Source organism: Notechis scutatus, chromosome 3, assembly GCF_049901735.1.
Source record: "Notechis scutatus isolate UNSWTSFEM ecotype Mainland chromosome 3, rNotScu1.2, whole genome shotgun sequence".
Taxonomy (NCBI): domain Eukaryota; kingdom Metazoa; phylum Chordata; class Lepidosauria; order Squamata; family Elapidae; genus Notechis; species Notechis scutatus.
In genome coordinates, this window is record NC_142011.1 from 174,945,828 (window position 1) to 174,972,641 (window position 26,814).

Here is a 26,814-nt window from a genome sequence, read left to right on the forward strand (position 1 = left end):
CATTCCATTACTTCTCAATGTCAAGATTGGATTACTGGTTTTTGATGCTTACAGCCAAAATGTTGAGGCAACAAAAGTAGTGAATAAGATACAGTATAGATCCCACACAGCTATTTATAAACAGAAGTTTGTCTAACTATTCTGGTACCAGCTGTCCACACACAAAAGGCACAACAAAAGAAATATTGCTATATCTAAAACCATGTAAAACCCGAAGGCGTTAAAATTTATTAAATGACGCAATAACTGAATTCTTTATTTACAATAGCATTATTTAACATCAAATAAGCAAATTAGCATCAGCAAAGCAATATTAACTTGCATAAATGTATTTAAAATTTCTCTGAATATATCTACCTTTGCATAAACTGCTCACACTAGAAATACAAACATCAATGCAGGTGAACAAAATGATGTTCAAAGTTAACTCAGTCTTCAAAATAAATCACAACCTGAAAACACTGTAAGCTTTCTCCTGAAGAACCATAGTTTATATATTGCTTAGTTTTACCCTTGTATAATCTTTTCATATACACACACTCATACACATCTCAGATGTAACTTCATGAGGAACTGTACAAATAAAACTCACAAATGACCAAAAGGAAAAAAAGTCAATGTTTGAAGTAAATGTGTCCATCATCTCTACTCAATGACTGAAAGCTAAGTGATGATGCGCTTATTCCAAAATTGTACACAATTCACTATACAAATATAATACATCAGACAGCTATGTAGGAATATACAAGACTTAAAAACAGATCTAAGGCATTATGCTAGATTTTAGCATTTTGAGGTTCTTGCACATAGCTTTTACCTGTAGTAAGAAACTTAAAAGATTTTGTTTTAGTCTACAAAGAAACACCAGGGAGAAAAAAATCTAATTAAAAACCAAAGCCACTACAGTAATTTTCTTTTGTGCAGAGAATGCTTTTGCTCTTAGGCAGCAATACTACCATACAAATACTAGAAAACTTTAAAGTCACACCAACAATTAATGGCTTAAATTGCATTTCAAAACTGATTGTGTATCTTTGGGTTTTGCAAGTAGAGCTGAACCATCTTTTCATGTGTTAAGCCCATATGAACTCTGTTTTTTTAAAAAATACAGATTAAAAATGCTTTGTATAAATGGCAAAAAGCATTGCTTTTAGTTAATACAGACCCATATAAAGACTAGGAGAGGGGCAATCTTTTAAGTTTGAGAAATATTTGAAATAACTAGTGAAATGTTGAACAAGATGTTTATTATCAGCTTACCTGGACGTGATTGAATGGTTCTTTCCCCTGTAGAATTATCTATATATTTTTCTGACTTAATACATCTTGCTTTTTCACACTTTTATATGAGAGAACACTGATGTTCCAACATAAATCCAATTACTATCTTTACAACTTTATTTACTGAATAAGAAATACTGTTTATAAAAAAAATTAAAACAACTGACTTGGCATCATTACTGTTGTAACTAGTGTGAATGTTATACTCAGAAAATGCTTAAACCTACTGCCTTTAATTAATTTAAATTAAAGGAAAAATTAGCGATTCCCTGGACATTGCTGATAATGCAAACACTTCATTTTATACTCAGTTGAAATTATCACTAGATGGTTCTAATATACTTTGAATTGGGTCTTATTTAAAATAATTTATTTGCCTACTAATCTACTAAAGCATGATTGAAAAATAATCCGTTTCAAAACTATTTTTATCATCCAATTTAGAATGGTTTAATCCCTTTAATTTTCAGATAATGTGTGTGTGTTTATATTTATTGGTATTCATATTCTCTTAATAATACAGAGCTCAGGGCTGACATTTTTTTATTTCCACCAGATGGCTCTCAGATGTTTGAATAACTAACTTTTGAGTCTGGTGACTAGTGAGAAATAGAGTTTTCCCCTCTAAGGGGTAAGAAAGCCACCCAACAGGAAATAGATAATTTGAAATGCATTCTATATATTCCATAACATGTTCTTTTCAGCACTCCATGAAAGTCAATTCCTTTGTATATTTAACTCTCATTGCAAGCAAACATCATGCTTCAAGATAACAAACCTTCTATTTCCAAGGACATGAATATTGACACAGAAAATATAAAATGCATTGCATTTTAAGTAACATCTAAAATTTGAGTTACAGGTATGAAAGTGTAGATTAAGTGGAACAGAAGAACAGGAGGTCGAAAACAATCAGTTTCCTGATATTTCAAGTCCTCAAAAACTGATGTCAGCTTATATTAAAAGAATACTCAGACCATAGCTGGTAAGAGTATAACCACTTTCAGCAGTGGTCTGCTGTACAACAGTTTTGCTAAGATTATTATGAAAGAATATAAACATACAAAAAAAGTCAAGAATTGGCTCCTACACTGGCTGCATATAAGGTTAGATAACTGACTTATGAGCAGAATTGCATTTAGAAAAAGAAGTCTCAAGCTTACAAATTAGGTCTAATCAAGGCATTGTAATCCTTTACAAAACACATTTTTGTCCCCAGGAGACACACACAGTTATGAAGATATCTAATTTAATACTGAAGTACCTCATTTGGAAATCAACTCCACAACATGTATATACCTCACAAAATTATACAGTTAAAACACTAAAATCTTCAACTTAAATTATTGCTTGTTTACATAGAAACTGTTTTGTATGTACCTTACAAAACTTCCTCAAAGTCCACACTGCTTCAAAATAATTGAACACATGATGGTTACTTCTGTAGTGATATCTGCTATAGCTTAAGTCATTGTTTCCCCTAAATATGGAGATGGGAAAGTAGAAAATTTATTGTTTAAATCAGATGCCTTTGGCTCTGATATCATGCCTCAATCCTGCCACTTCCATCACCAAGAAATGCACCTTTGTTCAAATGAAATTATTCAGCAACTAATTTACCTGCAACCTAGAACTTAGGTGACAGATCTAGGACTATGATGGGGATTATCTAACCTATCAGAAAGTCCAAGTGAAGGCAGGAGAACAGGGATACTAAGATTAATTAATTTTAAGAAAGCTGAAATCAACATGTGAACTTAAATTCTGTGACTGACTCATGATTTTATCCCAAACTGATTAAAAAAGCTTTAAAAGCTCACTCAGATGTTTTAACCCACTTAAACATTTTAAGTTAATCAAATAGATTTAGATATATTCAAAACCAAATAAGTCTGTTTTATAGAATAGCATATCTAGCCACTAGATTAGATACCTATTCTCATTTTATCATCTGTCACTCTGAAATTCATAACTTGGTCTATTCCCTACTTCACAGAGTGTCCTAATACAAACCATTGATTTCCAGATGAAACTTTGCACTTGACTGTGTAGCTAAGGAAAAAACAAAAAAAGCCCAAATAAAAATCTAAAACTAAAACAGAACAGAATGAGATCATGGTTGGTTTTCTTTAAATACATACATTTAAATACATTCAATCTGACATGTTTTATGAAAACTGGCTATCGACATTTACTTTGCAGGAGAGATCTAAGTTGCACTAAGGTGAATGCAGTGAACAGGCTGAGCAATTGTCTGTACGCTAGCATCAGGCTGTTGAAGAAGAGACTGCTCTTCCACCAAGAAAGGTTTGATGCCATTCAAGAATGATGCTCTTCTGTTTGCAGCACTCAATTCTCATTTCTCCAGTTGCCGTGCTGGCAGAAAAGATGGAGCAAACAGACACAGGCAGTTCTTCAAACTAACAAGCAGTTCAGAATGAGGAGCCCAATCAATTGAAGATACAGCCAATCTTCAGGGTCAACAATATTTCTGTAAAAGAACATTTGTAATTATTCAATTAATTAAGGGTATGCTTTTATCTTTTGCTAACTTCAAATAATTAGAACAAAAATGAGAACTTTTTAGGCTGACATAAGATATAGTAAGGAACAATCTCCAAATTCCATTGATCAGTGATGAATACATGACTGAATGAAAACCTGGAAGCATAAAATTAATACTAAATTTACAAACAAATGCTTAATGCAAAAGAGGTTGTCCTTACTGCAAAAATCCTGGTATTATCCAAAATCCATCAATAAAAGTATCATCTGATTGGATCCAGATTTTGTCTTCTCTTGTTTCCCTGTCTACAGAACAGCATTCCACCCCCCAAAATCAGCTGGCTGCAATCCTGGCACCCTTTACTAAAGTCGCTCTGTGAGTGGGTGATCATATAAATTAAATGAATGAATAAATAATCAAATAAATAAATAAATATTTAAAAACTGAATAGGGGACAAACTGAATTTCCAAGAAACTGCATTTCATAACCTAGCACAGGGGTGTCAAACTCAAGGCCCGAAGGCGAAGCCGGTCTGGAAATATCAAGTGACTGGCCCGCGGTACCTCTGGTGACTAAAACGGGCCATGTGCAGCCCTCCCATCCTTCGTTTTCACCTTCTATGGCCTCCTGCAGTGCACTGTAGGCCAAAAATGGATCTAAAACCGGGCCCAAAACAGGATGAAAAGAATCCGAAAAAAATGAACCACACAGCCTGTTTTCAGCCGGCAGAGTGCTGCAGGAGGCCATGGAGGGCAAAAACAAGGTGCAGGGAGGCCCCATGGCTCATTTTGGCGGGCAGGGTGCTGCAAGAGGCATCCGTCCTGCCCCCCCAAAGAGGAGAACTACAATGCTGATCTGGCCCTCAAAGAAATCCAGTTTGACACCCCTGGCCTAGCGGGTCATGCAGGAGAGCTCCCTAAGATAGACAGAAATAGGCTTCCGCAGCAGCAGCAGCAGCATCGTTATAGAAGGGTTTTTCAGAAGATCTTAAGAATCAGAAAGGTTTTGAATAGGAGGTTCAGCCCTTCAGATAGTCCTAAGACATTTAGGACTTCAGTATATATACGAGTCTAGCTTTTGACCATGTATCATATTTACTTTTATAAATATATCAAACTACTTAAAGAACAGCCCAATATTATTTTCATCCAGGAACTTTGTTGTTGTTGAGTTGCTAAGTTATGTTCAGCTCTTTGCAACCCAATCGACTATAGCATGCCAGGCCCTCATGTCTTCCACTGTCTCCAGGAGTTTGCTCGAATTCATGTTCATTGCGTCAATGACACTATCTATCCTCTGCTGCCCCCTTCTCCTTTTGTCTTCAACCTTTCCCAACATGAGCCTTCTCTTCTCATTTGGGGGACAAAGTATTTGAACTTCAGCGTCAATATCTGTCCTTCCAAAGAACAGTCAGCGTGATTTCCTTTAAGACTGACTGATCTGATTTGATTTTTTTTTGCGGTCAAAGAACTCAAGAGTCTTCTCTAACACCAAGCATCAAAAAGTATAGTTTTTCAGGTACTCTATCTACCTGACCTTAAATCTATTCACCATCTCAACTGTATATTCATTATTTAAATCATACCTGAATGGTCTAGTGGTTTTCCCTACTTTCTTCAATTTAAGCCTGATATTTTGCAATAAGTTGCTCATGATCTGAACCACAGTTAGCTCCAGGTCTTGTTTTTACTGACTGTATAAAGAACTGCTCATTTCTGGTGGAGTTTGGTGAGAGAAAGAAAGATTTCTGCTGCTTTCCTTGCATGAAGCCCAAAATCTCCCCCCCCCCCCCACCCTCCGAGAATGGAGCTGGAGACGGTATCCTGTGATCCCAAATAAAGAATGATCTATCGGTAGGAAAACAGGGTGGGGAATTTTCCTGCAGACTTTTTTTGAGATTTTCCGTCTTTGGTCTGCGGGATTTAAAATTATGAGTTTGGTGGTCCCTGAGATTCAAAAGGTTGGCGACCCGTTTAGCTCACTCCGAATATGACTCTTGAAAATGGACAGCAGTTTTCATCCTTTTGTAGTAGCAATTTTATAAAAAGACAAATTTTATAAAAGGCATAATGAGACTTAACTCCAGGGACAGTCATAAAGAAAATCATGTTATTAACTATTTGGGTAGCCACCAATTATGGCCCTTAGACCTTCAACAAACATAAGTGAAGCCCAAGGTCAAATAAAAGTTACCCACTCTAATTGAGCTAGTGTCACAGTTGGAATATTTATTATTTCATACCCGTGATGCATCTCCTTCCTGCTTTATCATGTCCATTCCAGGTAGTTGGTTTGGAAAAAGACTGCCTCCTCTCATCGCAGGATCATTGACCTGAGAAGGGACAATGTTTGAACTCAGTCACAGAAACAAAAGACTTAACAAATCACAACCTTCACTCATACCCCTTCCTTTTGTTTAATAAAATATCTCCACTAATAGTTGAGCAATCTATTTTAGTACCATGACTATCTTTGAATCTTTTTCTTTTTTCTACAACACATTATTATCTGATTGCACAATTTACTGACTTACCTACTGTCAGTTTGCTATTTTGAAAGGGGAGACAGCAAACAGAAGTAGATTGAAAAGATGGAAAATGAGTGTTTAATAAAATGTTTTATTTTAACTGACTCAAAAAATGTTTTATAGAGATGTAACTTTGTCAGAGGCTTGAAAAAATGATATTTTTTGACACTGACACTATTACACAAGACCCAAAGATCTGGTTTTGCCAACAGACCTGGGAAGTGGCTCACTGATTGTTTGTTGTCACTAAGGGGATGGGGATTATTGTTTTATTGTTTATCCCTTTTTATATTGGATTTTTTATTGTTTGTAGGCTGCCCAGAATCACTGGGAGAGAGTAAGTGGTCATATAAATCCTTTAAATGAATGAATGAATGAATAAATAAATAAATAAATACGTTTACAGCACACTAAAAGCATGGCTAGAACACACATATTAAATCAATTAAAGGGAACATACTGGAATTACCACGAACACTTGCCCTTTTAGACTACAACAGCATAGAAACTTCAGTAATAAAACTGAGCAATCATTCAACTACAATTTATAAACAAAGAAGGACATTAAAGATACATAGTTTAAGATGACAGTTGGATTTAGTCAAAAACAGAGCCAGGAATAGATTATGTAATACTTTTAACTACAGAGGGATGGAAGGAGGTTGATTCAAACCCCCATTTTGCTACTAAGCTGCATTTTCTTAGTCTCAACTTGAATTTCAATAAATCAGTCAAACTAAGCCAACTGGCGCAGGTCATATACAGTAGGTGTCCTCCAATGTCTTGTGGGTATAATGCCCTAAAACCTCACTCAGTATGGGCAATATATGGATCCTGCATCTCAGTGAATAAAGGGGTTACATGTCATTTTCTTTCCCCTGCTTGCGATCTATTCTTTTTTCTTTCTGACATCATCTTTTCTAATTCCCAAGCAGAAGTCTGCTAGGAAAAGAAAAAGTAACTCTTCCCAGAAATGACTATTTGGGCTTGGATTGCAGTTGCCCATCTGTGACTTCGATGGGTAGTAAATATTTGGAAAGTCCGCTACACAGCCCATCTCTAACAAGAATAAGCCATTCCTGAAATCCCTGTTTTTAATATAGCCAGTATGATTTATAATACAACATTAGCAAAACATGTTGACGTTAAAAGTAAATATATTTTTAAGTATGCCAGGCTGAGATTCTCACCTGTTCGGGGCCCATGGAGGGCAACCCTGATGTAGGCACAGAGGTTGCAGAGGTCATGTTGATCTGCCCTGTCATCTGGTTCATGTTGTTCAACCCAGCACTATTGGCCACCATGGACACATTGATGTTCATGTTGTTATTGTACATGCTGGTATTTGCTTGCTGCCCAAAGTGTGGTGGAGATTGTTGTGAAAACATGCTACAGGATAAAGTACAATATGCCCATGTCAGAATCAGAAAGATACACTTATAGGACTCAAATATTCCTGAACTCTTCAAAGAATCACCTATGTGCTTGGATGCGTAAGTATCTCTTCCAATAACAAAAGCTGATCCATCCTTTTGTTTAATCAGAATCTCTTTATCTATTACCTGATATACCACACTAGGAGAGAGAGAGCAAGATTCTTCTAAAAGGTTCCCCATTGTAAGGGAGTTGGTGAATAGAGTGTTACAAAGAAGTTATGTGACAGTAATTCAAACCAGCAGGTTATAAAATGCAGTCAAAATACATTCTGATTCTTGAAACGTACCTATTTCCACCAATATTGCCTTGCCCCCATCCATTTATCTCTGTAGAGGACTGATAGGCAGGATTGGCCTGAGATTGCTGTATCAAAGGATTCTGAGTATGAGCCATTCTTGGGGACATCAGGGGACTCTGTGGAGTGGTAGCTCCAGTGAAGCCTGAATCAGGCTGCTGATTTATTCCTAGAAAAGATAATAGGAACTTCAATCATGTTTACAGGACAATTAAGACTACATGCTTTAATACAAATGTCCATTATGGATTCATCTATTTAAATATGATTCACTGGACCATAACGAAGCTTTCAATTGTTCCTTCCTATTGCTTTCCTATCATATATACTGCAGAGCTTGCTTACTGTTTTAATTTGCCTCACTGTGATCAATAGCATGCAGTGACATCTGCTGGAGATATTTATTTGACTGTATTCAAGAAGAATTTTCCAAAAAGAAACCCCTCTTCCAGGTGCTGATGCCTATCTACCGTGTTTCTCACATAATAAGGCCGGGCCTTATTTTTTTGAGCCCCAAAACGGCTAGCCCGTCTTTCGGGGGTGACTAATTCCCCCCTTGCATCCTCACCAACAGCCGCTCCTAACGGGCGATCATGGCCAACCACAGAGGCTCCCTACTCCCACCTTTGCTGCAGACACCTTTGGCACCCGCTGTTGCTTTCCTTTCCTTTCTGGCTCTTTAGCAAGGCATCACGGTCTTCCTCTCATGCTCGCTCTGAACTTGCGACCAAAAATAAAAAGATCGCCCATCGTCATGTTTGGAGCTTCCGCATTTGGAGCTTCCGCCGCCGCTTGGAGCTCCAAACAGCAGCAGTGCTCCAAACACGAAGCCGGTTGCTAAAGAGCCAGAAAGCAGCAAGGGCGCCAGGTGGAAAGGACAGGGTCGCGATCACACGGAGATGCCCAAAGCGCGGAGCGCACATAACTAAAGCGGCGCACACAGTTGGCTTGGGGACTACAAGGCAGCATCTGCGCCTCTTCCCGGGCGCGTCTCTAGGCTGCTTCCGGAGCTACGGGACGCTCTCCGTTGCCACCAGCCCTTCTTCCTTGGGCTGCCTGCCGTGGGTACACCCACTTCCTCCTGCAAATTACGCCGCAACTCTTCTCTTCCTTTCCTCTCGCTCCAAAATATCGCCATCGTATCCCGCCGATTCGGGCTTCCAGCCACGTTGTGATCCACTAGTGAGGTTGCCATCTCGGATGGAGGCATCGCAGTCTCCTCTCTTGCTCGCTTTGAACTTGCGCTGGACCAAAATAAAAGATTGCACGCCGTCATGTTTGAGCTGCCACTTCCGCATTTGGAGCTCCAAATGGCGACGGCACTCCAAACACAGAAGCGGCAGCTCCAAACGTGGTGGCGTAATGGGCAGAAGGGAAAGCAACAGCGGCGGGTGCCAAAGGTGTCTGCAGCAAAGGTGGGAGTAGGGAGCTCTCTGTGCTTGGCCATGATCGCCTGCTAGGAGCGGCTGGTGGCGAGGAATTCCGGCGCTCCTAACGGCGCTCCTAACGCAAGTCTCCCGCCCTTCCCCTTATTTTGCATATTTTAAAATAGGCCTAAATTTGGGGGAGGGGCTTAATTTGATTTTATGCCCAAAAACATGCTGGGCCTTCCTATTGGTGGAGGCCGTATTGTTGGAGAAACACGGTATTATATAAAAAATAGACTGAGAAATCAATTAATACCCAAACAATGTCATTAAATAAGTGAAAATGACACTATGACACAAACAAGGGGTTGATATCCAATGCTTAATACCATAAACAACATGTAAAAACCATAAAATACCATAAACAACATGTAAAAACCATTCAATCTCATGTATACTTTCAGAGTTGCCATTTCACAGTTGCCATTTGTTGAATAAATGATAGTTTATCCTTTTATTTTTATTTTAACTTAGGATTCCAAATTTAAAAAACTGGTTGTGACATTGGGGCAATATAAAAGTAAATTAGATAGATAGATAGATAGATAGATAGATAGATAGATAGATAGATAGATAGATAGACAGACAGACAGACAGACAGACAGACAGACAGACATAGAGGGCAGGCAGGCAGAATTTTTAAAAGGCTTACAAGCTAAAGTATCTCCTTGCCTCCTCATTCCACAATTATTTTCCAGACTCTCAGTGAGCTTGCTTAATCTAAGAGTCTTCCTTGTAATTATAAGATAAAAACTATGATCCAAAGAAGAAACTGAAACCCTGTAGGCAGTAAAGTCTGAATTTTTTTTTAAAAAAAGTCCAATACCATAATTTGGAGGAAATGGAAACTGCTGGGGATTTGTCTGGGGAATCCGTGGGTTGCTCATGGTTGCTGGTATTCCCCCCGACGCCACCATACTTGGTGTCATATTCATACTCTGGCCACGCATCATCAGGGTTCGCTGTTGAACTTGGTGCATCTGTCTATGCCTCAGGTGTTGGCTTAGTATCTCTCTCTGCCTCTGGGCTAACATTTGAGAATTAATATTTCCCTACCAAGAAAACAAATGTTTATCAGTGTAAGTAGCTGGAAGTCATTTTCAGAGTCTGATTTACCACATGCCAGATGACAGTTTTGAAGACATACATGATATAATATGTTGCTGATTGGACAAAGCAAGTAAGCTGATTCATATTAAGGCTAGCTCTCCAACAGTTATTTGAAAATAAATTCTAAAAAATTTAAGAAAATCAGTTGTACTTTGTATTTCATAAATAAATGTCTAGGTTAAAAAGGCAGGTGTGTGTGCGTGCGTGCATGTGCAAATATTTCTTAGTATTTTTATTTTGTTTTTACTTATTAAAATACCAGTGGATTCACTGAAATATTCCATGGGAAGAACACTTTGTTTAAAGTTATCTCAAGGAAAAGTTTTTATAATGGTTTGCATTATAATTGGTTCTGATTATGTTTTAAGAACGTGCAAAGTATTTGAAGCAAACATTTTAAACTTCAAAATATCTTGTCTTAGTGAAATGACCTTTGAAAGTGTTTTTAAGTGTTTGGAGAGTACTGCATGTTTGAGAGTGTTTCATGTATAGAACAGAGATGTTTTAAAGCTACAGAAGACTTCCAAAACACTCAAAATAGCCCATTTTGCATTAGAAACAGCTGTTTAACAATCGAACATCTGTTTAGAACATTCTGTGTTCCAAATAATGCACTCTAAAATGTAAATTATTCAATTAAAAACATTTTGCACACCAGAACAGAAATATTCTTTCATATGGTCACTACTCAAGCTGGTCTTGAATTTAAAAGAAGGATGATCTAGGCAAGATAGGCCACATACAAGTTAAATAAATAAATGCTTCATTTCCCCCCCCATCCAGTGAACTGCAATATTTCTGAAGAGAAATTTAGGGAAATAAACTGATTTAATGGATTCATATAGTATTAGAACATATGGTGCACTTGCAGAAATTATGAAACATATGAGTAAAAATCTATAGAAAAGAAAAATTGGCAGTACCTGTTCCCTCACCTGTGTAGGTACTCCAGGTCTTAGAGACAGGTTCATACTGGAAACATTGCCAATCTGATTGATCAATGGCTGGCGATTCTAGGTAAAAAACAAACCCACATACATATATATATATATATATAATAGTAATAAGAAATTGATTTTATGAAAGTGCCATTTCAATAAGGACCATAATTACCGGCAGGTCATATTTTGTTGTGCAACTCAATCTGAATAACTACTTACATTAATAGCACTCGGAGACAGATATGTAACACATACATGGATTGGGCGCATGAGAGAGGCACCGTGTGAGTTGGGGAGAATGCATGAGTGACCAGCCTGAATGCAGAAGGCTGGGGGAAGTGTGCAAGTGGGGAAGACTTGCACAATTTGCAATTTTTCCTGCTAGCTTCTCCTTTGACTTTCTAGGGAAGATGGCATAGAACTGGTGATCATATGATCACAGGATGCTTGCAACCAGTCACAAGTGTGAAAGGGTTACCAAGCACCCAAATTGCGATCAAATGGCCATGGGGGTTCAGAAACACTCAAGATTAGTTATAACCACCATTCATTCAGTACCTTTGCAGGGTTGCTCAACAATAGTTTAAATTGAGGAAAACCCAAGAAAAAAAATGGTGGAAAAATGAATTGCCATCTTGAGGGGAGAAAAAGTTCATTTCTTCTGGATATTTTTTTTAAATTCAAGCAAGTACTCTGATGTATTATCTTACAACTTATCAACAGAAATACGTCTGGCTATTTCGAAAAAATCAAAGTAACATATGCCCTAAGGTTTACAAAGTTAAAGAGTTATCAAAAATACCACTTTAGCTTTGAAGACATATAAAAGAAATGAATACTCTGGATAAAAATACATAAATAGCATCAGAAAAATAACATTAACAGATACATTCATATGTAATTCATATATAGTGAAATATTTTAGAAGCCACTGACAATCATGTTGCTGGTCAGAGAAACATAAAATGAGTACCTGCTGTGCTTGAAGCCTATGCTGCAACTGCAATCTCAGCTGATTGGGCGGGTTTTGCACTAGACCAGTAGGCCTCAGACCAGGTCTAGGTTGCATCCGTAATGCTGCATAACCTGGCCGTTGTGCCATTGGGTGAAAGTTTGGGTCCTGCAGTGGTGTGTAATTGCCTTGGGCCATTTGAGCCTGAGATGCATACTGTTGTGTGAAAACTGATGCTTTTTGTTCTAGAATGATGTTTGGTTCCTGGTTTGAGAATGATTCTGGATCTACTCCTTGGGTCTGCTGAAAAACAAAAGCAGAAATATAAATATATATATAATATTTCGTCACAGACGAACACAATAAATGGCAGATGAGATTCTGCCAAAATGTCACTACAATTTTAAAAGCACAACTATAATGACGTGGGAAAATACCCGAACAAAGCTGAATACCATACATATAAATACCCGCGAAAACTTAAGAAAACATATCTATCTATCTATCTATCTATCTATCTATCTATCTATCTATCATCTATCAAGATTTGGAGCCCACATATGTAGAGAAATTGGAGAAACATAACTGAGATTCAGCTGTGACAGAACTCTAAGAAACCTATGGTTAAATGACTATAGGTTCATTTCTCCCCCTTCCCCAATGTTTTTCTGTAACGTATTTTGTCTAATACTTATTTTCTGTGCTAAAGCCTTTTCTAGAAACTTAGAATGTATAAGTAATAATAAACACACAACACATAATAATAAATACATAAAATATATTTATTAGTTAAAATATTTCCCCATTAAAAATTGGTTAATATAAATTTTAAAAACAGTATCACAAATGAAAGAGCCCATACTAGCTGGGAAAGATCAACATAAAAAGAGGATATTTTTTTTAACAAAAAATGTTTAAAATATGTTAGCATTTGCTTGCTGATGTTTCACAAAAAACACTCACTAAGCAAGTGTCATTTCCAGCAATCAAGAACCCATGATGTAAAAGATAAACCATCAGCTCTCATTCCCCATATTGTCAATACAATAATAATCATATTAGAGGACATGAAGCATATTGTCAACATTTCCTGGTATAGCACTGTACGGCAGAGGAGGAATGGTGTTTGAAACAAGGAAATAATTTTCATATAGTGAATTTCAAGAAATTTAAGTCCAGGACCCAGGAAAGTTTGCATATACATTTTTAGAAATATCCAATATAGCAATACCTGACTGACAAGTTCTGGTATCCCAAGAGCTCTGTCAATTTCTTCTAGACCATCAAAATTCCTTAGTGCCATATAAAGCTGATCAAGAAGAGCCCCTTCATCACTTGGAGACTCAGAGGCAGGACGCTGACACATCAAGTCATCTGGAGAGCCTACAAATGGTTGCCTACAAAGGGCACAGCTTGATGAGCAACTTGAGGGGGCAAAAACATTTACTCTTTAGACATTCCAAATTAACTGGATGTTATATACATTAGATGAGCTACTACGTTGGACAGATAAGTTGAAAGCAAACTCAATAATTCTCTAGAACTCAATATATCTATCTAGACAGCATACTTAAAATGGCAAAACCCTTTTCATCATGACCATTCTCTCTCTCTCTCTCCCTCCCTCCCTCTCTCTCTCTCTCTCACACACACACACACACTTTTTTACATACAGACAAACACATCCTTACTTTTTTCTAAACTTCTGAGTCAAAATCTGAATGTAATTGTACAGACTTATTCAGGAAGTAAGAAGAAAAATCGCTATTAATTTGGATTTTTGTATTACAATGATTTACAACAATACATTTTGTTCATATTTATGACAATGTATTCTATTTTGACAGCTTAATTTTGTAATAAGCTACATGACTTCTAATAGCCCTAATCAAATCTTTTAAATCTGTGAATGCAGGACTTTGCTTCTCATTTTTAAAAAAAAAATAGTCTATAAGGAAATCCTGATAACTTAAGAAATAAATAACTGAAACTGAGTAATATTTTATCATAAAAGGAGATGAAATCTAGTTATTCCTAAAACAGAGATCAACAAATAGTAAAAAACAGTTGCTGGTGTAATCATATATACAAAATCATATATATGAAGGAAAAATTAAGTGTTGAACAAATAGTCACGATACAAATTCGCTGTTCATGAAATTCATAAATAAGAAATTGCTGATGTGAAGCAATCTCTACTGCCTGGGAAGATGATGTGGGAAGGATGATGTGTAGGTGTAGTCTTAACTTGCCAACCCCTTTCTACTCTGGCAATCATTTGTCACAGTCTAGGAATATCCTTGGCTCAGTCAAGGGATGTTTGCTGTCTTCTTTGGGTAGCAAGTAGTAATAATAAGAACAATCAGTGAAACACCTGTAGTTCATTTCCCTATGTTCATTTATTTTAAAAAACATTTTAATTTAATTGTGGAGTCCAATGAACAGTACCAAGGCAGTTCAAAAAGATAAACTATACAGAAACAGAACAAATTCAAAAGCAAAAAAATACAAACCAGTTAACTGTCAAATTACAATGATTCAGCACTGATTCTTAAGTAAAAGACTTACCGGTTCTGATTACTAAACGATGCCTGATCAATGGGCAATATACTGTCAGGCCAAGGAGCAGTCTGATTGGGAGGGGCTTGCTGTTGGGTATACTGAGGAGCTCCCATATTCATCTCCAGTTCTGAACCTCCTGAAGAACAACCATCACAAATAAAATTTGAATGGAACATCTATATGTTGCAGAAGACCAACAATCTGCTGCTTATTGTATATATTTCCCCGAACACTATATATATATATGTATGTATGTATGTATGTATGTATATATGAGTATTTTTTACATAAGCTTGGATTGGGACTAGTCAAAGACAAATTCAATTCAAATAAGGCTGTTTCAAAAGAAAATATGTTCTTATATAATCAGCATGTTATGCAAAAACATTCAAGCACATCTTTTGTCTACTGTATAATTGAACTCCCACAGCTGCATTTGTATCTAATTAAAATGTATTTGTCATCCCTGCTAATAGCATAATATTCGGTATTGCTGAAACTGTGCAGACAATGACTGGACGCCACCTTACCCATATTCATAACTTGAGATTGTAAAATTTGTCTTGGAACAGCTTGACTGTTAGGTCTCATGGGAAGGCTGGATGTTGGGTTGCGTATCATGCCTCCTTGGATTGGTCTGTTCATGGCACTTGTTGTTGCAGCACAAGTTACTCTCACAGCAGCAGCTTGGCTACCCCAGTCTCCTGATGACATAGCAGGCCGAGGAGTATTACCAGCAATCATTCCTATTAAAACACATACATGTTTATGATGAACTATGGCTTGAACCCATTGTTTTTCATGCCATGTTTACAATCAGTTCATAAGTCAAGCCATAAGAATCAAGAATGTTTTTAAGAGTAGCAATTGGCATTGATGCAACATCTCTGCCTCTCTGCCAGTTTAGAGCTATGTGTAGGTACCTGAGCATATTTCTCCACAAATATATGCTCAAAAAATAATTCAGTAAAATAAACACTCTTAATAATTAGAAAAACTAGAGATCCTTGTGTTATCAGGTTAACTTGATCAGATCTCAAATAATTCAGGCAGAATTTATTTCTGAATAAACATCCTTTTATACTTTAAAAGTGCAATATTATAACATAACCAGCCCCATGAAAATACATCTATTTGAACTCAGTGAAATTCTCCTGAAAATAAAAATGCGTAACAGTCTCATAACCCAATTCAACATATTTTATGTTGGTTTTAGGGTACTGCTGGGGTAAGTGATCCTTGTAATCAGATGCCTGTACTTTCTATATTAGAAGCAATGTGTTATCACAGAAAAAAACAACAACCTGGATTATTATTACCTGGATTATTATTCCCAAGGTTTCCTTGACTTCCCATCATTCCTTGACTACTCAACATGCTAGGCTGAGGTATCACTGAATATGGACTATTGTTTCTTATGGGTGGAAAAGTTGCAGCACCTGGTGGGTTTTGCAAAGCAATGTCAAGCTGCAAGTTCTGGTTTGGCAACATCCTTCCCAACTGCGCTTGTCTTGCATTGGTAAAAGCTGAACGATAAGGGAAAAAAGGATGAAAAGGGAAAAACTAGGAGCTTTGAAAGTTATATTGTAAATATACACCATTAACTTCTTTTCAAATTAATTTAAAAACTAGCGTATGTTTCAAAAAGAAATGCAGCTACGTACAGACATTTAACAAAAGTTCTTTTTAGGCTTTCAGATGAATCCATAGAGAATTTAAAACTAAATGAAAAGCTCCATCATCTACTCTGCCTAACGTCCGTCATTCAGCTGGAGATTCCTATACTGATTTCTGACTTGGTAATCTTATACAAAATTGTTTTCATGCTCAGCTTCTGTCTTGATACAATATTAATTTGTCATTTAATAAAATACAACAATTTCTCCAAGACCTGACTTGTATGGATTAAAAACATATCCTCATAGCACTAACTCTGGATTTCATGCAACAGACAAATGTAAAAAAATATGTTTGATTCTCCCTTCCTTGCCCGGTTAATTAATAGTCTCATCTGTTAGGTTTCCCTTTAGAGCTAGAATTGGAATTCTTTTTTCTTAAACTGCGACACAATCATGTTTTATGGATTAGTATATTTAAAGAAACAATTTTATTTTTCTACCTTGGTGAGAGCTTATAGCATGTAGCTCTTTAGTGATTTCGTTGTACAGTGCAAGTCATGACCATGTGATAATCTCACAGATTACTGATGAAAATAAAATAAAACTTTCAATAAAATGAAAAGCTATTTATTTATTTCTAAGTCAAACAATATTCTATAAATCGGATTTCACTATGCTGTGATTTTATAAGGAGAACAGTAGATGGTGCTGTTTGTTCACTGAAGACTTATAAAGCAGAGCAATACTGAAACTGGCTTTTGAAAAGATTCCTTTCTTTTGCAACAATACTACTGTTTGTTTCTAAAACCTGATAAATAATTCAGACTCACTGCTTTGAGAGATCCTCCCTGTGGGTTTCTGGGATCCAACAGGTGTCCCAGGACTGTTGTCACCTGTAATCTGCATGAGGTCATTGATGATGGCTTGTTTGTCAACTGATCCTGCTGAAGCAACTGGTCTGGTGTCTGGGAAAAGTTGTGACAACTGGCTATTCTGTAGATCATCTAGAATTTCTTCCAGGTTATCAAGCTCACTGCCAGGCTTTCATGAAATTTGAAAAGAAAACACGTGTTTTTCATAGTTTTTTAAATCTGGACTAGACCAAAATACTAGGAAGCAGAATCAATATCTCCAGCATTGAAAACACCCACCATGAGGTGGGATATCTGAAATCTGTTCCTGAAAAGAAAGAGATTTACCCGTGTGTCTCTCTCTTAAACTAGTCAGGGGACACACCAGGACACACATAACTCTTTAGTTTTCCTTATCATGGTGCCTTCTGGAAGTACAAAATAGGCCAAAATATTGCTCTCTTTTAAAAAAGAACTAATAATTTTACTAGTTATTAAAAAGAACTAATAATTTTACTACCTGTAGTTTAGCCATGAATTGGCAGAGAGATGTCTCCAAGGGGGGAGAGGATCCAGATTTCCATGGATGTAACAAAGAACCCTTTGTTCAACAGAAATCAACACTCTGTCATTACTGTAATTCTGCTTGGTTATAACAGGACTAAAAATGTTCTGTGTAATAGTTACTTCCACGTAGTTAAAAACATTTTACGTTTCATCTGAACTTTCAATCACTGATAGAAAAATGTGAACCATTTAAAGAAATGAAGACAAAAGAAAATATAATAAGAACTAACTTTTGCGGCTGGAAGTTGAACCAATGTACTACTGCTCAACACGTAATAAATTTAAGAGTGGGGGGAAAAAAACTAGGCTGAGAGAAGTTTAGAGAAATACCTCCAAATTTGAAAAAAAAAAAAAAAGGAGGGGGAAGTCACAGAGTATTAGTAAACAGGATAATTAGGCAATAATCCCCTTAAACCCAACAAAATAGGTCTAGTTGGTATATGGTAATAAATCTGAGTATTTCATAACTTTGCATACTACCTCAGAATAGTGTTGGAGCCTTGTTTCAAATGGAGGATAGTACTATGGCATAGTAATCATTGTGCTTCTTTTACAAATACACCATTATGCTGTTTGTTCCCTTGCACATGTTACTACCATGCCCTCAATTTATAAGTAATAATTTTAAAGGATTGGGCTTTAACAGTCCCATCCTCCAAATATGAGCTCTACTAGTGTTAGAAATGGCACAGTACAAGCAAGCAAGGCAAGAAGAAACTGTGCTTTACAATACTTCAAAAATAGTCTAACCAAATGCTGTGAGAAACCTTCCTTTTATTTCCTCCCATGATAGAATGGCTGACAAGGTATGTTCATACACCTAGAATCCTGAAATAGGATTTTGAGGCCATGAAGCTCCCTTGGTAACTGGGCTACCTGAGACTTTTCAGATTAATCTGTTAACATAAAATTGAGCATATAAATGGGGGGGGGGGGGGAGGGGGCTAAGGTGAATCATGTCTCTAGAGAACAGGTATATAATATATATAAATAAACAAAATATAAAAAATATAAACAAACAAAGCAAGCAAATAATCAACCCCAGGTAGTAAAAGAGATTGGTATAAAAAGTAAAGTGACAACAATGGACTACATAAGAAATATCACATACTGGAAAAGTAGTTCTTTTGAAAAATAATTAAATAGAATAGAATTCTTTATTGGCCAAGCGTGATTGGGCACACAAGGAATTTGTTTTTGGTAAAGGTTACTAATATACAGTACATTGTTGAAAACATTTTCTCTGAACATTTCCTTTTCATTACCTATTATGTTTTTACAATGTTAAATATTAATTAAAAATAATGATTATGTTAAGAATGAGTAATTCCTATAAACACATACATAAAAACAACAAATATAGTAAAGAAACTGCTTCTTGTGCTCTCGTGCTATTCTCAGGCCTTGACTAGGAAAGAGTGACAAATCAGCAGGCCAATAATCCAAAGTTTACTCAAATGCTAGTTTGAAAACTCTTGGGCAGGAAAGCTGGAAAAACCTGCCAGCGTTTTGTAGAAGCTGCTTTATTTAGAGAAGATAATGTCTGGACTAGTAGCCAGTGTCAGCATAACAAGAATAAATTATGCTTTTGTGTTGTTGTTTTTCTGGTGTTCTTTACTTAGTGGAACTGCAGAACAAATGGATAAATGTAAAAAAAATCCATCAAACAAAACAAGTCACTCCTGGAAGATTTAAATTCTTGTTTCTGAGTAATTAAACAGTTTTTTGCAATGTCTTCAACACTTAAGAAGCAGACATTTTCACTGCTGAAGCACACACTGGTCTGTTGTCAGTGAGTGTTCCATTATGACTCAGACCTTTTCAAAAGAGCTTTTGCTGTCCAAACATATATGAAGCTAGGATTTAGTAATGTGCATCATTTTGCTCTTGTACACACATATCACCCTGATCATATCTGACCCAACTGCAAAGTCTAGAAAAATTCTCTAGAATTTTTTATTGTTAGAAATATTCCCGTCTTAATTTTGGGTGGAAGCAGGAAATGCAGTATTGGGTTGCTGCCAAATACTGAAGTATTTCATAGCATTTAGACAAACCTAACCAGTTTTTCTATATACTTTCAGAATACACAGTGATAGCCAATAAATGGAATGGAGACAGGGAAATGTATGATAATCCTGCTTTTACTAGATGAGTGTTATATGGAAACTCTGATAGAGGACAGTTTTTTAAAATATCATAACTAAATATTACCAGCAAACCTGCATAATGCATCTTTTATGGATGACACTTTCCGGTTTTGTTAAGAATTGTTCCCAAGCAATTCCAGCCTTAATATTTTCCAACAAATTATGTACCAGCTGAAGAAACAGGAGATATGATCACCTCTATTTTCTCCCTTAAATTTATTCTTCTGTGAGCATTGTCATATAATGTAACTTTGATAAAATTATGTGAAACAAGGGGATCAACTTTAGGGATATTTGTTAAAGCCCATGCAGGTTCCCAGGCTTGAATATGACAAATTCCAGACCTGAACCTTGGTTAAAAATTGCTCTGAGTACCACGTATACTGAAGTTCATAGTCCTTGAATAAGTACACTTGATCCATCTGATTCATCGCAGCTTTTCATGTAATTGCTGCACTGTTTCCAAATTCACCATTTTAGTTTACAATCACTTCTATATATCAAAGATATGTAGGTAAAACCTGTCACTTGTATTTGCCACATAATGCACAAGAAAATAAACTACATCAGAAACTTTGTGCTGCTTCTCTACCTTTTCTAACTTATCTGTCAAAAATTAAACTGCAGAGGAAACAATTATGAAAAACCATTTTTTCTATTCTGCATAGAATAAAGTATACGCTGTGCCAGCTTCTTGTTTTCTTTTTCTTTTATGACTTCAGTGACTTTGTGTAAGCATTGGAGGGGTGAAAGGAAGAGCCGGGTTAATAGTTTCTCTCTGATATTTTGGTGTAATTATTTGTACTAGTAGAATATGATGACAGTTTTTTTTCACCAAAGAATGTTTAAAAGAATGTACAATGATGCAGGCAATAAAATCTGTACCAACAATGTGGAAATAAAATGACGACGCTCAGGGACAAAATAAATTATACCACTGCTGTAGAAACATCGGATTCATTTTGCAGACATTTAAGAGGCAAAGTAAAACCAAGCAAATTACTTTTGAGCTATAGAGAAGAAAATGTACCCAGAAATTAAGAACATCATTTCTTATAGCAAAATTTACTGCAAACCTGAAGAACCCAAAATTTTCAAATACATTTGGATCATGTTTCCTATGAAAATGAGACTTCTTTATAAATCTTGATTCGTACACTTTCTAATTAGTCTTTGCATAGAAGCATCCACAAGTTTAGGTATTTTATATTAAAACACTTTGCATTTAGTTCTGCATTTTTTTCCAAACAGTGCTTTGTTTCCTGCTCAATTTAAATTTTATTATTCTAAATCAGGTGCTAGACTGAATATTACATAGTCCAAGTAGCGTCTATCAATGGGTGTCATTCTCATCGCACATTTTCATTTTCATTTCCAAAGCCAAATGATACTATACCAAGCATTACATTTTAAATTAAGTGGCATTTCCAGATCAGATTTTTCAGCCAGTGAAGAATGTTGTGTTGGAAGAGATACAGAACAAGAATTGTTTCTGTACCCAATTCTGATACAAATAATATAAACCAGCGGTGTCAAACTCGATTTCATTGAGGGCCGAATCAGGGTTGTGTTTAACCTCAGGGGAGCTGGGCAGGGGCTGGCTTTCTGCCAACAAAATGGAGCTTAGGGGGATGTGCGCGGCCCCCAGGACCCCGTATTTGGCTGTGATTGGCTCCTGCAGCTTTCTGCCAGTGAAAATGGAGCTCAGGGGTGCATGCATGGCCCTCCAAGCTCCATTTTCATTGGCACAGGACTGCAGGAGACTGTCCCAGCTGAAAATGGAGTGCATGGGCCAGATCCAGCCCATGGGCCTAGAGTTTGACACCCCTGACATAAACAAATGAATAAATGAAATAAAATCCCCACAAGTTCTTACCTGTTCATTTGGCTCAAAGCGCATCTCTTCTTTTTCAGTCTTCATAGCTATTGGCTTTACTGTGCTACTGGAAGGGTCCGTCTTACTGTCCAACCGTTCCAGTTTGGGGGTAATGTCTGGTAAACCAATTTCTTTTGTATCATCTTTATCTAGCAAGTAACGAAGTAGTGCATTTTCTTTCTTCTTGGGACTCACTGGTTCCTGCTTACAAGTTATCTCTGAACCTGGAGCTGTGCTACTGGTCTCCTGATTCAGCTCTTTGCCTGTGGCCTCTGCTGTGAGCTTGGCCAAATCTATAGGAGAATTGCTGTCCTGCAAGAGTCTGTGCAAAATTTTATGCTTCTCCTTGAGCGAGGTTCCATGTGCTGCACCAGAGCCAGATAAGCTTCCCATGGAGTCCTTATTAGCATCTCCCATAGTATTAGCCAAAGATGAAGGCTCCATCTGATCAGATTTGGTGGTCAGCAGCTGTAAGAGCTTTGTCTGGCTTTTGCCATCGTGCAGTCTGTTCTGTCCATCAGGTCTTTCACTGCCAACTTGGGGCATGTTATCATTATTTTCTTTCTGTTCTCCTGAATGGCAGACATTTTCTGTTTGTCCAGTTGTTTCTTCCGATTGTTCCCCATGCAATCCAAAGCTATCTTTAGAATCCAGATTTCCCATTTTCGCTAGCTGGGGAGGATTCATACTTACAGGGGAATTCTGTAAATTACCCATTTTTACATCAGGTGAAGCCAGTGATGACCCCAGAGAGACTCCATGCCCCTCACTGAGAGCCTGAAGTGCATTGAGGGAACTGTTGGTATAACTATGGCTATTTCCTGTGCTGCTGCAAACTCCAACAGGTGAATGCAAGCTTCCTGCAGGAGAAAACTGGTTAGGTGGGATCCGAGGACTTCCTGCCACTCCAGGACTCATACGATGCCTTGGGGAAAGCATAGAATTTGGCTGGCCAGGTGTCATGCCAGGGCTGTTTTGAGAAGGACTATTCATTTTTAGTGCATAGTTACTACCCTGAGGAGCGGATGTTTGTATACTTGACACATGGTTCATCCCACCTGAACTACTAAACCTGCTTGTTGGCATACCCATTTGTTCCTTTGGGCCATTTATGGCAAAATTCATATTGCTATTGATGGTCATATCCTGACCTGGATTCCCACTGCACATGGCTTGATGGGCAGGACTGTTAGAGCTAATTGTGTTCAATGGCTTTCCCAGTACTTGTCCAGTTAAATCCTGGTTCATCCCACAGACATTCTGTTCCCTACAATGGGAAAAAAGAAAAAAAAAACCTATAATATTGTATGTTAAATTAAAACAACTTAATAAAAAGACACCAAAGAATATTATAATCATAATCAATCCCATGTGCAAAAATAAATGTAACTTTTGTTTAATCATTTATTTTAAAACCTATGTGTTTATTTGAAAAAATAAGGAGCATAAACAATTTCTTACAACAAATGTCTTAACCATTTTCAGTAAAAAAAAAAAAAAAAAGATAGATATATTGATTTGTGAGAAAAACATCTGTTGATTCTTATATATGTATTGTCTTATTACATAAAAAAATATCTAGGTTTGATTTGTCTAGAAGATAGCAGATTAGGGGATACAAAATTATTTGATGGGGCCGAAGCAGCAAAGTTCAACAATTAGTCATGTACAGTGATTGTCAAGCTTCACGGTTGACAGTGATTATGAGATATACAGGAGGGTAATTGCAATATGAAATAATTATTCATTAGCTAGTATTACTGGTATCAGATTATACAATTCTCATTTTACATATGCAGATAAAGATGACTGAATTGGAGGCTACCAGTGTATCCCCAGTGTAGTCAGACTTCAAAGACTTGCTGTTACAAACAAAATTAGACATTTAACAGTTTTTTTAAAAAGATAAACTGAATCCCTTTGTCTTCTAACATGAGGACTGATGTAGAAGAGTTTAGTTAGTGTACAGAACTAAAGAAGTAGGTAAGAAGTGCCATTCTGGGATTATGCCATTTAGGTAGTGCTTCATATTTTTTTTCCTAAGTAAATCTGGATCAGTACATGGTTTACACCAGGGGTCCCCAACCACCGGTCTCCAGACCGGTACCGGTCCGTGGAACATTTTCTACCGGGCCGCCAGTTTGCTGGGCGCCACCATCTTGTTTCGATGAGAAAGGTTTTTTTTAAAGACTCCAATTTTTCTTCTTTCCTTTCTCCCAAAATGAAAATACGAAAAATGAACTGCATAAAGTTCTGCTACAGCAGGCATTCGTTCCCCCAAAAAGGAACTCACAAATTACAGAACAAAAAAAAAAAGAGAGGTAGGACCAGGATATAGGCAGACGCAAAACTTTATATGCAAAAAATAGCCAATCTAGGTGGTTAGCCCTGAGGGAAGTGTGGGGGGGCGGGGAATGGTAACAGCCGGCATGCATTTTTCAAAAGAACCACACAGGCTGCTGAGTCCTGGACAGAAAGAGTGAGCCGAGTAACATTTTGTTGCTTCCTGATTGACTAATTTCAAGCTCCCGGCTGCACTAATCGGGCAGGGCCGTGTCGCTCACGTAACCTCCAGGTGAGAGATTAAATTCAAACGGCCGTGTAGGAGGATATCAGGGAGTCGGTTGCACCGCTTCTGCGGGAGAATCTTTTCATTGCAAAGGCAAGCGGGTGGGTAAGCGCCATGAGGTGGGGGGGGGTCAGATGGGGTGCCGCTGTTAAAAAAAAAACTGAGCGAAAACAAATTTAATTTGGATTTAGTGGAAGGACAAGTTTTCCACTTTGTTGGATGGGTTCTAGTTGAACAAATGAAGCCGAAAAAGGGGGCTCTTGCTTTGGGGTCGCTCAGCTCGCCTTGCCTTGTCATGTGTGCTGATGCCGGTACCGGGCCGCGGATCATTTTGTGATGCCGGTACCGGGCCGTGGCACAAAAAAGGTTGGGGGCCACTGGTTTACACTATTTAAAAAAATATTTTAATTGAATCTTAGAATTCTGTTTAGCACATTTCAGAACAAAAGAGGAATTTTTGAGAACCACCAATTCCTTGTGCCCGGAATACTAGATTCTGCACATCCCGGATAAGCAATTTAGTTTTACTTTGTTGCTTTATTGTTATGTTAGGTTCTTCTATAATACTGTATGTTGCAATGTCAGTTCCTTCTATAACAAACCAAATTAAGTTAGTCATATATATACTAAGTGAAATATTTAAAAATACGCTATAATAATATAAAAATAAATAACATTTCATACATGCAGAACTATAATATATTAGAATCAAGACTGTAATTTCAGTTCAATATATATTTCTATGTTATTTTTATGCCATATTTTTCAATGATTGTTGTCATAAATAAGACTTCTGAGGAAAAATTTTTGTCTGAAACAGACTGTGCTTAAAATTGTAATTTAAATTATCCCCCTTAATGGCTAGAGTGCTGATTAAGCAAGCATCCTGCCACATTATCTTCCAGTTAGCAATGTAGTGTTTCCTCAGGCATATATGAGTCCTCATCAGTGGACATCCTTTCCTCAACTTCAGCAAATAAACCTGTGACTATGACAAAAGACAGAAAGTACACCTATGTATCTTTAATTCATATCAAATGTATTTCCACTTTAATAGCTAACTTTATATTGCATACATAAATAGAAAGATTGGGGATACATTAAGTACACAGAATGTACTTAACTTTATGAGCCTTTCTATGTAGCTTTGGATCTTTTCCTCAATAAATACATGAACAAGTACAACATTTTTGACTCATTCCTTTAATTGATATCTTTTTACCTAGGTTTAGGACTTATATGGAGAACAGATCATATTTAGATCATATTTATGTAAAAATGTTGAAAATTCACAAAGCACACTGTATTTTCCATAAACATTACATACTTCTTTGACCAGTAATTAAAATGAACATATTCACAGCTCTATTTTTAAAAAAGTGACAACAATTTGTACTATTTAAATGCATGTAAAATATCTTTCTCAAACCTATAGCTCTTCTAGTAATTAATAAGAGTTACAGAGAAAAGCAAATGTTTAAACTCATCTTATAGAGACTTTTCACCCCCTCTCTCAAAAAATATTATAATGGAACAGGTCTTAATAAGAAACTCTGAAAACAAAAAGCTTAGAATGAGATCCACGTAGTTTTAGGAATATTTGTATTTCTTCATGAATATGCTTTTGTGTGTGTGCATGTGTATGTATGTGCACACAAGCTGATGCATGCATTTTCAGAGGAAAATAGTAGACAGGAATCTTTTCTGCATGACTGGACTGTTCCAACCACATTTTATCTTTCAAAAGAAAATCACACAAGTAGCAGCATGATATTCCATATACACACAATAGATGATAGAGGGAAAGAGGACATGATAGTTATTCCTACTGTACTGAGTGATTGCTCTCCCTTAATATTTTACAAAACACAATAGCTTGTTAAATGCAGGTTTCAGTGTAAGCAGAGGTTATACAAAACTTTCAAGATTTCCAAGAAGTAGGGAATTCAACCTATCTGCTGGGTAATTATTATTGTTGAGGAATTTACACTGTAAGGCTTATTTTAGGGAATTCCAGGACAATGGTTACTTCTGTCCAGTTTGAGACACAAGCTATTATCTCTTCTCAGTATTGCAGCTTCTTAAAAAAGGATGTATCCTATCTTCTACCATTTCAATCTTGGCTGCAAGTTCCAGAGACTGA

General features: G+C 36.8%; 1 protein-coding gene across 10 annotated transcripts in view; it reads right to left on the reverse strand.

Moving 5' to 3' along the window:
* Positions 1 to 226: 226 nt before the first annotated feature.
* NCOA2 (nuclear receptor coactivator 2) overlaps positions 227 to 26,814 on the reverse strand; it is a 120,471-nt gene continuing 93,883 nt past the window's right edge. For 4 of the 10 annotated variants that reach the window (XM_087961832.1, XM_026691790.2, XM_087961833.1 and 1 more), the window contains 13 exons: positions 22,103 to 23,369; positions 17,489 to 17,699; positions 16,359 to 16,565; positions 15,570 to 15,785; positions 15,046 to 15,175; positions 13,709 to 13,901; positions 12,499 to 12,780; positions 11,508 to 11,597; positions 10,301 to 10,526; positions 8,039 to 8,216; positions 7,506 to 7,704; positions 6,031 to 6,120; positions 227 to 3,772 (listed from right to left, as the gene is read on the reverse strand). In XM_087961832.1, the coding sequence (XP_087817958.1) occupies positions 3,761 to 3,772; positions 6,031 to 6,120; positions 7,506 to 7,704; positions 8,039 to 8,216; positions 10,301 to 10,526; positions 11,508 to 11,597; positions 12,499 to 12,780; positions 13,709 to 13,901; positions 15,046 to 15,175; positions 15,570 to 15,785; positions 16,359 to 16,565; positions 17,489 to 17,699; positions 22,103 to 23,369 (3,301 nt within the window). In that variant the 3' untranslated portion in view covers positions 227 to 3,760. The remainder of the gene's footprint in view (positions 3,773 to 6,030; positions 6,121 to 7,505; positions 7,705 to 8,038; positions 8,217 to 10,300; positions 10,527 to 11,507; positions 11,598 to 12,498; positions 12,781 to 13,708; positions 13,902 to 15,045; positions 15,176 to 15,569; positions 15,786 to 16,358; positions 16,566 to 17,488; positions 17,700 to 22,102; positions 23,370 to 26,814) is intronic. The other 6 variants (XM_026691828.2, XM_087961837.1, XM_026691816.2 and 3 more) reach the window with 6 other exon arrangements.